General features: G+C 32.0%; 1 protein-coding gene across 11 annotated transcripts in view; it reads left to right on the top strand.

Moving 5' to 3' along the window:
- The window catches only part of lrmp (lymphoid-restricted membrane protein), a 114,664-nt gene that overhangs the window by 77,901 nt on the left and 24,263 nt on the right, over positions 1 to 12,500 (top strand). For all 11 annotated transcript variants that reach the window (XM_062066501.1, XM_062066508.1, XM_062066505.1 and 8 more), the window contains exons 24-28: positions 5,162 to 5,208; positions 9,667 to 9,743; positions 9,917 to 10,071; positions 12,072 to 12,150; positions 12,216 to 12,270. In XM_062066501.1, coding sequence (XP_061922485.1) covers positions 5,162 to 5,208; positions 9,667 to 9,743; positions 9,917 to 10,071; positions 12,072 to 12,150; positions 12,216 to 12,270 — 413 coding nt within the window. The remainder of the gene's footprint in view (positions 1 to 5,161; positions 5,209 to 9,666; positions 9,744 to 9,916; positions 10,072 to 12,071; positions 12,151 to 12,215; positions 12,271 to 12,500) is intronic.

Raw genomic sequence — 12,500 nt, 5'->3', positions numbered from 1 at the left:
TCAAGACAAAAAAAATGTTCTAAGAAAAAAATGATTTTCAAGGTCAAAGTTGATTTTCAAGGAAAAAAATGATTTTCAAGGAAAATTATTTTAAGGAAAAAAATGATTTTCAAGATAAAAGTTGATTTTCAAGGAAAAAAACGATTTTAGAGGTAAAAGTTGATTTTCAAGGGAAAAAAAGATTTTCAAGGTTGAAATTGATTTTCAAGGAAAAAAATGATTTTCATGGTAAAAGTTGATTTCCAAGACAAAAAATGATTTTAAAGGTAATAGTTGATTTTAAAGGTCAAAGTTGATTTTAAAGGTCAAAGTTGATTTTCTAGGAAAAAGTTGATTTTCAAGGAAAAAGTTGATTTTCAAGGTCAAAGTTGATTTTCAAGACAAAAAAAATTATTTTCAAGGTCAAAGTTGATCTTCAAGGAAAAAAATGATTTTCAAGGTCAAAGTTGATTTTCAAGACAAAAAATGATTTTCAAGGTCAAAGTTGATTTCCAAGATAAAAAATGATTTTCAAGGTAAAAGTTGATTTTCAAGACAATAAATGATTTTATAGGTAAAAGTTGATTTTCAAGACATAAAATGATTTTATAGGTAAACGTTGATTTTCAAGACAAAAAATGATTTTATAGGTAAATGTTGATTTTCAAGAAAAAAATGATTTTATAGGTAAAAGCTGATTTTCTAGGAAAAAAATGATTTTCAAGGTAAAAGTTGATTTTCAATCAATCAATCAATCAATGTTTATTTATATAGCCCTTAATCACAAGTGTCGATAAAAGTTGATTTTATAGGTAAAAGTTGATTTTCTAGGAAAAAAATGATTTTCAAGGTAAGTTGATTTTCAAGACAAAAAATGATTTTCAAGGTCAAAGTTGATTTTCAAGGAAAAAAATGATTTTCAAGGAAAATTATTTTTAAGGAAAAAAATGATTTTCAAGATAAAAGTTGATTTTCAAGGAAAAAAACGATTTTAGAGGTAAAAGTTGATTTTCAAGGGAAAAAAAGATTTTCAAGGTTGAAATTGATTTTCAAGGAAAAAAATGATTTTCATGGTAAAAGTTGATTTCCAAGACAAAAAATGATTTTAAAGGTAATAGTTGATTTTAAAGGTCAAAGTTGATTTTAAAGGTCAAAGTTGATTTTCTAGGAAAAAGTTGATTTTCAAGGAAAAAGTTGATTTTCAAGGTCAAAGTTGATTTTCAAGACAAAAAAAATTATTTTCAAGGTCAAAGTTGATTTTCAAGGAAAAAAATGATTTTCAAGGTCAAAGTTGATTTTCAAGACAAAAAATGATTTTCAAGGTCAAAGTTGATTTCCAAGATAAAAAATGATTTTCAAGGTAAAAGTTGATTTTCAAGACAATAAATGATTTTATAGGTAAAAGTTGATTTTCAAGACATAAAATGATTTTATAGGTAAACGTTGATTTTCAAGACAAAAAATGATTTTATAGGTAAATGTTGATTTTCAAGAAAAAAATGATTTTATAGGTAAAAGCTGATTTTCTAGGAAAAAAATGATTTTCAAGGTAAAAGTTGATTTTCAATCAATCAATCAATCAATGTTTATTTATATAGCCCTTAATCACAAGTGGCGATAAAAGTTGATTTTATAGGTAAAAGTTGATTTTCTAGGAAAAAAATGATTTTCAAGGTAAGTTGATTTTCAAGACAAAAAATGATTTTCAAGGTCAAAGTTGATTTTCAAGGAAAAAAATGATTTTCAAGGTCAAAGTTGATTTTCAAGACAAAAAATGATTTTCAAGGTCAAAGTTGATTTCCAAGACAAAAAATGATTTTCAAGGTCAAAGTTAATTTCCAAGACAAAAAATGATTTTCAAGGTAAAAGTTGATTTTCAAGACAAAAAATGATTTTATAGGTAAAAGTTGATTGTAAAGGTAAAAGTTGATTTTCAAGGGAAAAAATGATTTTCAAGGTCAAAGTTGATTTTCGAGAAAAAATGATTTTCAAGGTAAGTTTTATTTAAAGGAAGAAATTATTTTCAAGGTAAAAAATATTTTCAAGGTAAAACTTGATTTTCAAGACAATAAATTATTTTCAAGGTCAAAGTTGATTTTCAAGGGAAAAAAATGATTTTCAAGGTCAAAGTTGATTTTCAAGACAAAAAAGGATTTTCAAGGTCAAAGTTGATTTCCAAGACAAAAAAATGATTTTCAAGGTCAAAGTTGATTTTCTAAACAAAAAATGATTTTCAAGATAAAAGTTGATTTTCAAGGAAAAAAATTATTTTAAAGGTAAAAGTTGATTGTAAAGGTAAAAGTTGATTTTCAAGGAAAAAAATGATTTTCAAGGTCAAAGTTGATTTTCGACAAAAAATGATTTTCAAGGTAAGTTTTATTTAAAGGAAGAAATTATTTTCAAGGTAAAAAATATTTTCAAGGTAAAACTTGATTTTCAAGACAAAAAATTATTTTCAAGGTCAAAGTTGATTTTCAAGGAAAAAAATTATTTTCAAGGTCAAAGTTGATTTTCAAGACAAAAAATTATTTTCAAGGTCAAAGTTGATTTCCAAGACAAAAAATTATTTTCAAGGTCAAAGTTGATTTTCAAGACAAAAAATGATTTTATAGGTAAAAGTTGATTTTCTAAACAAAAAATGATTTTCAAGATAAAAGTTGATTTTCTAAACAAAAAATTATTTTCAAGATAAAAGTTGATTTTCAAGGAAAAAAATTATTTTAAAGGTAAAAGTTGATTTTCAAGGAAAAAAATAATTTTCAAGGTCAAAGTTGATTTTCGACAAAAAATGATTTTCAAGGTAAAAGTTTTATTTAAAGGAAGAAATGATTTTCAAGGTAAAACTTGATTTTCAAGACAAAAAATGATTTCAAGGTAAAAGTTGATTTTCAAGGGAAAAAATGATTTTCAAGGTAAAAGTTGATTTTCAAGGTAAAAGTGGATTTTCAAGAAAAAAAAATATTTTCAAGAAAAAAAAATATTTTCAAGGTCAAAGTTGATTTTCGACAAAAAATGATTTTCAAGGTAAAAGTTGTATTTAAAGGAAGAAATGATTTTCAAGGTAAAACTTGATTTTCAAGACAAAAAATGATTTCAAGGTAAAAGTTGATTTTCAAGGGAAAAAATGATTTTCAAGGTAAAAGTTGATTTTCAAGGTAAAAGTTGATTTTCAAGAAAAAAAAATATTTTCAAGAAAAAAAAATATTTTCAAGGTCAAAGTTGATTGTCAAGGTAAAACTTGATTTTCAAGGAAAAAAATGATTTTCAAGGTCAAAGTTGATTTTCAAGACAAAAAATGATTTTCAAGGCAAAAGTTGGTTTTCAAGGAAAAAAATGATTTTAAAAGGTAAAAGTTGATTTTCAAGGAAAAAAATTATTCAAGGTAAAAGTTGATTTTCAAGACAAAAAATGATTTTCAAGGTAAAAGTTGATTTTCAAGACGAAAAATTATTTTCAAGGCAAAAGTTGATTTTCAAAGAAAAAAATGATTTTCAAGGTCAAAGTTGATTTTCAAGACAAAAAATGATTTTCAAGGTCAAAGTTGATTTCCAAGACAAAAAATGATTTTCAAGGTAAAAGTTGATTTTCAAGACCAAAAATGATTTTCAAGGTAAAAGTTGATTTTCAAGACAAAAAATGATTTTCAAGGTCAAAGTTGATTTTCAAGACAAAAAATGATTTTCAAGGTCAAAGTTGATTTTCAAGACAAAAAATGATTTTCAAGGTAAAAGTTGATTTTCAAGACAAAAAATGATTTTATAGGTAAAAGTTGATTTTCTAAACAAAAAATGATTTTCAAGATAAAAGTTGATTTTCTAAACAAAAAATGATTTTCAAGATAAAAGTTGATTTTCAAGGGAAAAAATTATTTTAAAGGTAAAAGTTGATTTTCAAGGAAAAAAATGTTTAATTGACTTTCAAGGTAAAAGTTTTATTTAAAGGAAAAAGTAAAAGTTTTATTTAAAGGAAGAAATTATTTTCAAGGTAAAAAATATTTTCAAGGTAAAACTTGATTTTCAAGACAAAAAATGATTTTAAAGGTCAAAGTTGATTTTCAAGGAAAAAAATGATTTTCAAGGTAAAAGTTGATTTTCAAGAAAAAAAAATATTTTCAAGAAAAAAATTTTTTTTCAAGGTCAAAGTTGATTGTCAAGGTAAGACTTGATTTTCAAGGAAAAAAAATATTTTCAAGGTCAAAGTTTATTTTCAAGACAAAAAATGATTTTCAAGGCAAAAGTTGATTTTCAAGGAAAAAAATGATTTTAAAAGGTAAAAGTTGATTTTCAAGGAAAAAAATGATTCAAGGTAAAAGTTGATTTTCAAGACAAAAAATTATTAATTTATATTATTATATATAAAAATGATGATACTAATTGACTCATTCAGAGTTAATTATTGTTAAACACTAGCATAGCAATGTGCGCTTAAACAGCGACGTCACGCTAGGTTAGCATATAAAACAAAATGTTCATACTTGCAGCTCCTGCAGAGCTCCTTTTTATTGTAAGATGTGTAGCGAAGCCTTTGCGTTTTTTTTTTGTTTGTTTGTTTTTTTCATAAAAATATATTTAACACAAGCGACCACTTAATTGCATGTCAAAGCACATGATGAATATAAATGTGGTTGTTGACCACCTGGATCTTAATGATGTCATTATTCATTAAGTTAGTCTCTAATTAGTGGCCACTTAAGTAAACAATAACAAGAGATGATTGTTTGCCAGCTGGTATTATAGTGGATCAACCTTTATTGTTTCCAGCCCCCTTTGTGTGTGTGTGGGTGTGGGTGGGTGTGTGGTTACACAACGTCCTATTGCTGCACTCACCTTGCTCCATGGTGAGAATGTTGACACACACACACACACACACACACACACACACACACACACACACACACACACACACACACACACAGGCAGTAAGTCCTCCTCCACCATCATCACTGTGCCAGTGTTTGCCAGTTCTCTTGGCACACACACACACACACACACACACACACACACACACACACACACACACACACACACACACACACACACACACACACACTCACACACTTTATGAAAGTGCAGCTTATGTAAGAATCTTCCACACACTGTGGAGCTCAGATGGTGTTGCACTGCCGTGGGACAGGTGCACTTACCTGCATGTCACCTGTGCTTTTAATCTGATGCTTTTTCAGAGCCTGACCTCGGACCACTTGACCTCCACGTCAGCAGCAGAGGACACGTGAGTGACTTTCCTTCAAACCTCCACCGATACAGGTTTTTTCAGGGTTGATAATGATTTCAAGGACCGATATATTTTTTTCAGGGTTGATACTGATTATTAGTAGTCAAGGACCGATATGTTTTTTCAGGGTTGATACTGATTATTAGTTGTCAAGGACCGATATGTTTTTTTCAGGGTTGATACCGATTATTAGTAGTCAAGGACCGATATGTTTTTTTCAGGGTTGATACTGATTATTAGTAGTCAATGACCGATATGTTTCTTTCAGGGTTGATACTGATTATTAGTAGTCAAGGACCGATATGTTTTTGTCAGGGTTGATACTGATTATTAGTAGTCAAGGACCAATATGTTTTTTTCCAGAGTTGATACCAATTATTAGTAGTCAAGGACCGATATGTTTTTTTCAGGGTTGATACTGATTATTAGTAGTAGTATTAGTAGTAGATATGTTTTTTTCAGGGTTGATACTGATTATTAGTAGTCGAGGACCGATATGTTTTTTTCAGGGTTGATACTGATTATTAGTAGTCAAGGACCGATATGTTTTTTTCAGGGTTGATACCGATTATTAGTAGTCAAGGACCGATAATTTTTTTTCAGGATTGATACCGATTATTAGTAGTCAAGGACCGATATGGTTTTTTTCCAGGGTTGATACCGATTATCCAATATGTTTCTTTCAGGGTTGATACTGATTATTAGTAGTCAAGGACCGATATGTTTTTTTCAGGGTTGATACTGATTATTAGTAGTCAAGGACCGATATGTTTTTTTCAGGGTTGATACTGATTATTAGTAGTCGAGGACCGATATGTTTTTTTCAGGGTTGATACTGATTATTAGTAGTCAAGGACCGATCATTTTTTTTCAGGATTGATACCGATTATTAGTAGTCAAGGACCGATATGGTTTTTTTCCAGGGTTGATACCGATTATCAGTAGTCAAGGACCAATATGTTTTTTTTCAGGATTGATACCGATTATTAGTAGTCAAGGACCGATATGTTTTTTTTCCAGGGTTGATACCGATTATCAGTAGTCAAGGACCAATATGTTTTTTTCCAGAGTTGATACCAATTATTAGTAGTCAAGGACCGATATGTTTTTTTCAGGGTTGATACTGATTATTAGTAGTCAAGGACCGATATGTTTTTTTCAGGGTTGATACCGATTATCAGTAGTCAAGGACCGATATGTTTTTTTCAGGGTTGATACTGATTATTAGTAGTCAAGGACCGATATGGTTTTTTCCAGGGTTGATACCGATTATCAGTAGTCAAGGACCAATATGTTTTTTTTCAGGATTGATACCGATTATTAGTAGTCAAGGACCGATATGGTTTTTTTCCAGGGTTGATACCGATTATCAGTAGTCAAGGACCAATATGTTTTTTTCCAGAGTTGATACCAATTATTAGTAGTCAAGGACCGATATGTTTTTTTCAAGGTTGATACTGATTATTAGTAGTCAAGGACCGATATGTTTTTTTCAGGGTTGATACCGATTATTAGTAGTCAAGGGCCGATAATTTTTTTTCAGGATTGATACAGATTATTAGTAGTCAAGGACCGATATGGTTTTTTTCCAGGTTTGATACCGATTATCCAATATGTTTCTTTCAGGGTTGATACTGATTATTAGTAGTCAAGGACCGATATGTTTTTTTCAGGGTTGATACTGATTATTAGTAGTCGAGGACCGATATGTTTTTTTCAGGGTTGATACCGATTATTAGTATTCAAGGACTGATATGTTTTTTTCAGGGTTGATACTGATTATTAGTAGTCAAGGGCAGATATGTTTTTTTCAGGGTTGATACTGATTATTAGTAGTCGAGGACCGATATGTTTTTTTCAGGGTTGATACTGATTATTAGTAGTCAAGGACCGATATGTTTTTTTCAGGGTTGATACTGATTATTAGTAGTCAAGGACCGATATGTTTTTTTCAGGGTTGATACTGATTATTAGTAGTCAAGGACCGATATGGTTTTTTTCCAGGGTTGATACCGATTATCCAATATGTTTCTTTCAGGGTTGATACTGATTATTAGTAGTCAAGGACCGATATGTTTTTTTCAGGGTTGATACTGATTATTAGTAGTCAAGGACCGATATGTTTCTTTCAGGGTGGATACTGATTATTAGTAGTCAAGGACCGATATGTTTCTTTCAGGGTTGATAGAGATTATTAGTAGTCAAGGACTGATATGTTTTTTTCAGGGTTGATACCGATTATTAGTAGTCAAGGACCGATATGGTTTTTTCAGGGTTGATACTGATTATTAGTAGTCAAGGACCGATATGTTTTTTTCAGGGTTGATACCGATTATTAGTAGTCAAGGACCGATATGTTTTTTTCAGGGTTGATACCGATTATTAGTAGTCAAGGACCGATGTTTTTTTTCCAGGTTGATACCGATTATTAGTAGTCAAGGACCGATATGTTTTTTTCAGGGTTGATACCGATTATTAGTAGTCAAGGACCGATATGGTTTTTTCAGGGTTGATACCGATTATTAGTAGTCAAGGACCGATATGTTTTTTTCAGGGTTGATACCGATTATTAGTAGTCAAGGACCGATGTTTTTTTTCCAGGTTGATACCGATTATTAGTAGTCAAGGACCGATATGTTTTTTTCAGGGTTGATACCGATTATTAGTAGTCAAGGACCGATATGTTTTTTTCAGGGTTGATACTGATTATTAGTAGTCAAGGACCGATATGTTTTTTTCAGGGTTGATACCGATTATTAGTAGTCGAGGACCGATATGGTTTTTTCAGGGTTGGTACCGATTATTAGTAGTCAAGGACCGATATGTTTTTTTCAGGGTTGATACCGATTATTAGTAGTCGAGGACCGATATGTTTTTTTCAGGGTTGATACCGATTATTAGTAGTCAAGGAAGTATGAGAATGTGTGAGCTGATTATGGTCGTGCTGACCGACCTCCAAGCGGTTTGATTTGGTGTAATAAGTGTGACCAATAGATGGCAGTCACACATAAGAGATGTGTGTAGGCGGCAGGTTGACGCCCTGTTCAATAAATGACGCTAGCAAGTACACGTAAGCAAGCAATACCAAAACGTTGATCCGTTGAGAATATAGAACAGTACACACGACGCTCAAAAATGGTAAGCTAAGACGCAACGCTTGACGGATTGTCTTAGCATTACGGCTACCATAGTCAGACGTACTGTGCTTCAACATACGGTATTATTATGGTGCGTGTATAAGGCATACTTGCCAACCCTCCCGTTTTTAGCGCCTCTCCCGATGACCTCCCGGCAGAAATGTTTCTCCCAAAAAACTCCCGGTATTCAGCCGGAGCTGGAGGCCACGCCCCCTCCAGCGCAATGCGGACCTGAGTGGAGACAGCCTGTTCTCACGTCCGCTTTCCCACAATATAAACAGCTTGCCTGCTCAATGACGTCATAACTGTAGAATGATCGAGGGCGAGTTCTTGGTTTCTTATGTGGGTTTATTGTTGGGCAGTTTCATTAACGTCCTCCCGGCGCGGTAACAACACACAACAACAGCAGTCACGTTTAGTCTACCGTAAAGCAGTTCGTCTGCCGTAAACAGCAATGTTGTGACACTCTTAAACAGGACAATACTGCCATCTACTGGATAGCCTCCAGAACACTGAAATTCAAATATTTCTTTTATTTATATGTATAATAAAATAAATATGTATATATAGCTAGAATCTTGAGTTGGTGAATTCTAGCTTAAATATATTCCCCTCTTAACCACGCCCCCAAACACGCCCCCAACCACGCCCCCCACCCCCCACCTCCCGGTATCGGAGGTCTCAAGGCTGGCAAGTATGGTATAAGGACACCCACATGTCACTTATTAGGAGACATATGGCGTTTTGTTTCGACCTATTATGCAAAACCAATGTTTCTTACCTCCTGGTACCTGCTGATGTGTATTTTGGATCTGCATAAGTCCAGAAAAAGTTCCACGCGTCCGCCGTAGTAGTCAATAAACTCCTTTTTCCCTATCCTGTTGTGGGGCATTCATCCACCCGCTGTTGCCATTTACTAATATGAAGAAGAAGTGTAGAGTTCTAACTTGTATCTTGTCTGTAGACTCGCTATGGAAGCGCTAAGCGCTGTCCAAGTGGAGGCACGTAAATAAGACCGCTCACAAAACGTCGCATCCTGAAGAAGAGAAAGCGGTTTGAAGGTTTATAAAAAAAACTTTTTGAGCAAAGAACCACCATGACATGTTAATTAGACCACAAGGAAGTCATTTACGTGTAGAAAAACAATCCAAATGTGACTCCTTTAATGCGCCTCGTAATCCGGCGCGCCTTATGGGCCCAAAAATACACTCCATCAGAACGCCAGCAACAATCGGCTCGGTGGGTCGCTACTCCGTGGGCATCTTGAGCTGACCGTGCTCACGTCTGCGTCTCGTTACATCAACACTTTTCTTTTCAGCGCACGCCTGCTTCCTGTGGTTGTCGAGGAGGAAGAGAGCGCGCAGCAGAGCAGCACGGCGGCTCCAACAGAAGCAGGTAGGATGCACAAGTCTCACAAGAGACATTTGTTTACAGCTTTTCACATTTGCATGCAACTTTCACCACACACCCACACACTCACACTCACACACCCACACACCCACACCCACACCCACACACTCACACACCCACACCCACACACTCACACGCACACACACTTCTCTCTCCAGGGACAGAGCAGCCCGCCGCACTAACTGCCGCGGGCTGTCAGCAGTCGAGCGTGGTCCAGAGCAGCCAATCGGAGAGCGGCATGGCCAGCATGACCTCTGACCCCGGCCAAGTGGAAGGCAAAAAGGAGTGCAATGAGAAGACTAAGAATGAACTGGTAAGACCTGCAGTTCTTCTTGGTTGTGTTGACAAAAAGAGGAAGTGTTTTTTGATGACATCATTCAGCATAATGTCATGGGCTTTGGTAATAGTTGGCATCACTTCAAATGACTTTTTTTCATAAAATAATGTTCATTTTATTCTATTTTATTTTTCTTCAAAATACTATTTTTATTATAATTGTTTCCTTCAAATAGCTTTCTGGGTTTTTTTGTTTTTTCTTCAAATTACTCTATTTTTGTTCTATATTTTTTCTTCAAATTACTTATTTTTTACTGGGTTTTTTCCTTCAAAGTAATCTCTTCATCTAATTTATTTTTATTTCTTCAAATGACTGTTTTTTCCTTTTATAATTGTAACTTTTTTAATGTTTTAAATAACTTTCTTCATTTTGTTGTATTTTTCTAAAAAATATTTATCAACTTTTTTATCATATTTTTGTTTTACTTTAAATTACCTTTTTTTTATTTTTGATTATACTTTTTCCTTCAAATCACATTTTTATTTATTTTATATGTTTTTCCTTCAAATTAATGTTTTTATTTCTGATATATTTTTTTCCTTCAAATTAATGTTTTTATTTCTTTTTTTTTTCTTCAAATTACTGTTTTTTCCTTTTATAATTTTTTATGTTCAAATAACTTTTTTTAATGTTTTAAATAACTTTTTTCATTTTGTTGTATTTTTCTTAAAAATATTTGTTTATCAACTTTATTACATTTGTATTTTACCTTAATTTACCTTTTTTTTTATTATACTTTTTCCTTCAAATCACTTTTTTATTTTATATTTTTTTCCTTCAAATTAATCTTTTTATTTCTTTTTTTTTTTTTTTCTTCAAGTGACTGTTTTTTCCTTTTAGAATTTTTTATGTTCCATCCATTTACTACCGCTTATTCCCTTCGGGGTCGCGGGGGGCGCTGGAGCCTATCTCAGCTACAATCGGGCGGAAGGCGGTGTACACCCTGGACAAGTCGCCATCTCATAATAGATTTTTCATGTTCAAAAAAATTTTTTTAATGTTCTTCATTTCGTTGTATTTTTCTTAAAAATATTTATCAACTTTTTTATTATATTTTAGTTTTACCTTGAATTACCTTTTTTTTTTTATTATACTTTTTCCTTCAAATCACTTTTTAATTATTTTATATTTTTTTCCTTCAAATTAATCTTTTTATTTCTTATCATTTTTTTCTTCAAGTGACTGTTTTTTCCTTTTAGAATTTTTGATGTTCAAATAACTTATTTTTAATGTTTTAAATAACTTTCTTCATTTTGTTGTATTTTTCTTAAAAATATTTATCAATTTTAATTATTTTTGTTTTACCTTAAATCACCTTCAAGTGACTGTTTTTTTCTTTTAGAATTTCTTATGTTCAAATAACTTTTTTTTAATGTTTTAAATAACTTTTTTTAATGTTTCTTCATTTAGTTGTATTTTTCTTAAATATTTGTTCATCAACTTTTTTATTATATTTTTGTTTAACATTAAATTACCTTTTAATTTTTCATTATACTTTTTCCTTCAAATCACTTTTTTTCTTTTTTTTTTTTTTCTTCAAATGACTTTCTTTTTTTTTTTCTTTTTTTTTTCAAATCACTTTTTCTTCTTTTTTCCTTCAAATGAATTTTTTATTTCTCTTTTCTTCTTCAAGTGACTGTTTTTTCTTTTTTTATTATTTTTTATCTTCAAAATACTTTATCAACTTTTTGTAATATGTATTTTTTTGTTTAGTTTTACCTTCAAATTACTTTTAATTTGTTGATTATACTTTTTCCTTCAAATAATTTTTTTAAATTAATTTTATATTTTGTATTCATATTACTTTTTTTTCCTTTTGTTTTTATCTTCAAATAACTTCTTTTTAATATATTTTTGTCTTCCAATGACTTTAATTTATTCTTACTATAATTATTTTCTATTTAGTGGGACAAAAAGAGCACAATGGCGGACGGCGCACTAACCAGCGAGCGTTAATGTTTAACTCCTGCCTGCAGGAGCAGTCACATGACTCTGCAGACGCCCCAAAGGTGGAGGAGAGCAAAGTGGAGGTTCCTGCAGCCCCTGAGAGAGAAGGTAGGAGTCCTAGTAAATACCACACTTTATTCAAAGATGGCAAGTCATTCTTCTTCTTTGTTTAGCTGAGTCATCAACTATCTGTGACCAAGGTGACGCCTGCAGAGACGACAAGAACAGGTGAGACCACACTTCTGCACTTAGTCGTTTGAGAGAGGACAAGAACAGGCGAGACCACACTTCTGCACTTATTCTTTTGAGAGAGGACAAGAACAGGCGAGACCACACTTCTGCACTTAGTCTTTTGAGAGAGGACAAGAACAGGCGAGACCACACTTCTGCACTTAGTCTTTTGAGAGAGGACAAGAACAGGCGAGACCACACTTCTGCACTTAGTCTTTTAAGAGAGG

This window comes from Entelurus aequoreus, linkage group LG12 (genome assembly GCF_033978785.1).
Source record: "Entelurus aequoreus isolate RoL-2023_Sb linkage group LG12, RoL_Eaeq_v1.1, whole genome shotgun sequence".
In the NCBI taxonomy this organism is placed as follows: domain Eukaryota; kingdom Metazoa; phylum Chordata; class Actinopteri; order Syngnathiformes; family Syngnathidae; genus Entelurus; species Entelurus aequoreus.
The sequence above is the reverse complement of the archived record's forward strand: the minus strand, read 5'-3'. Positions and strand labels throughout refer to the sequence as shown.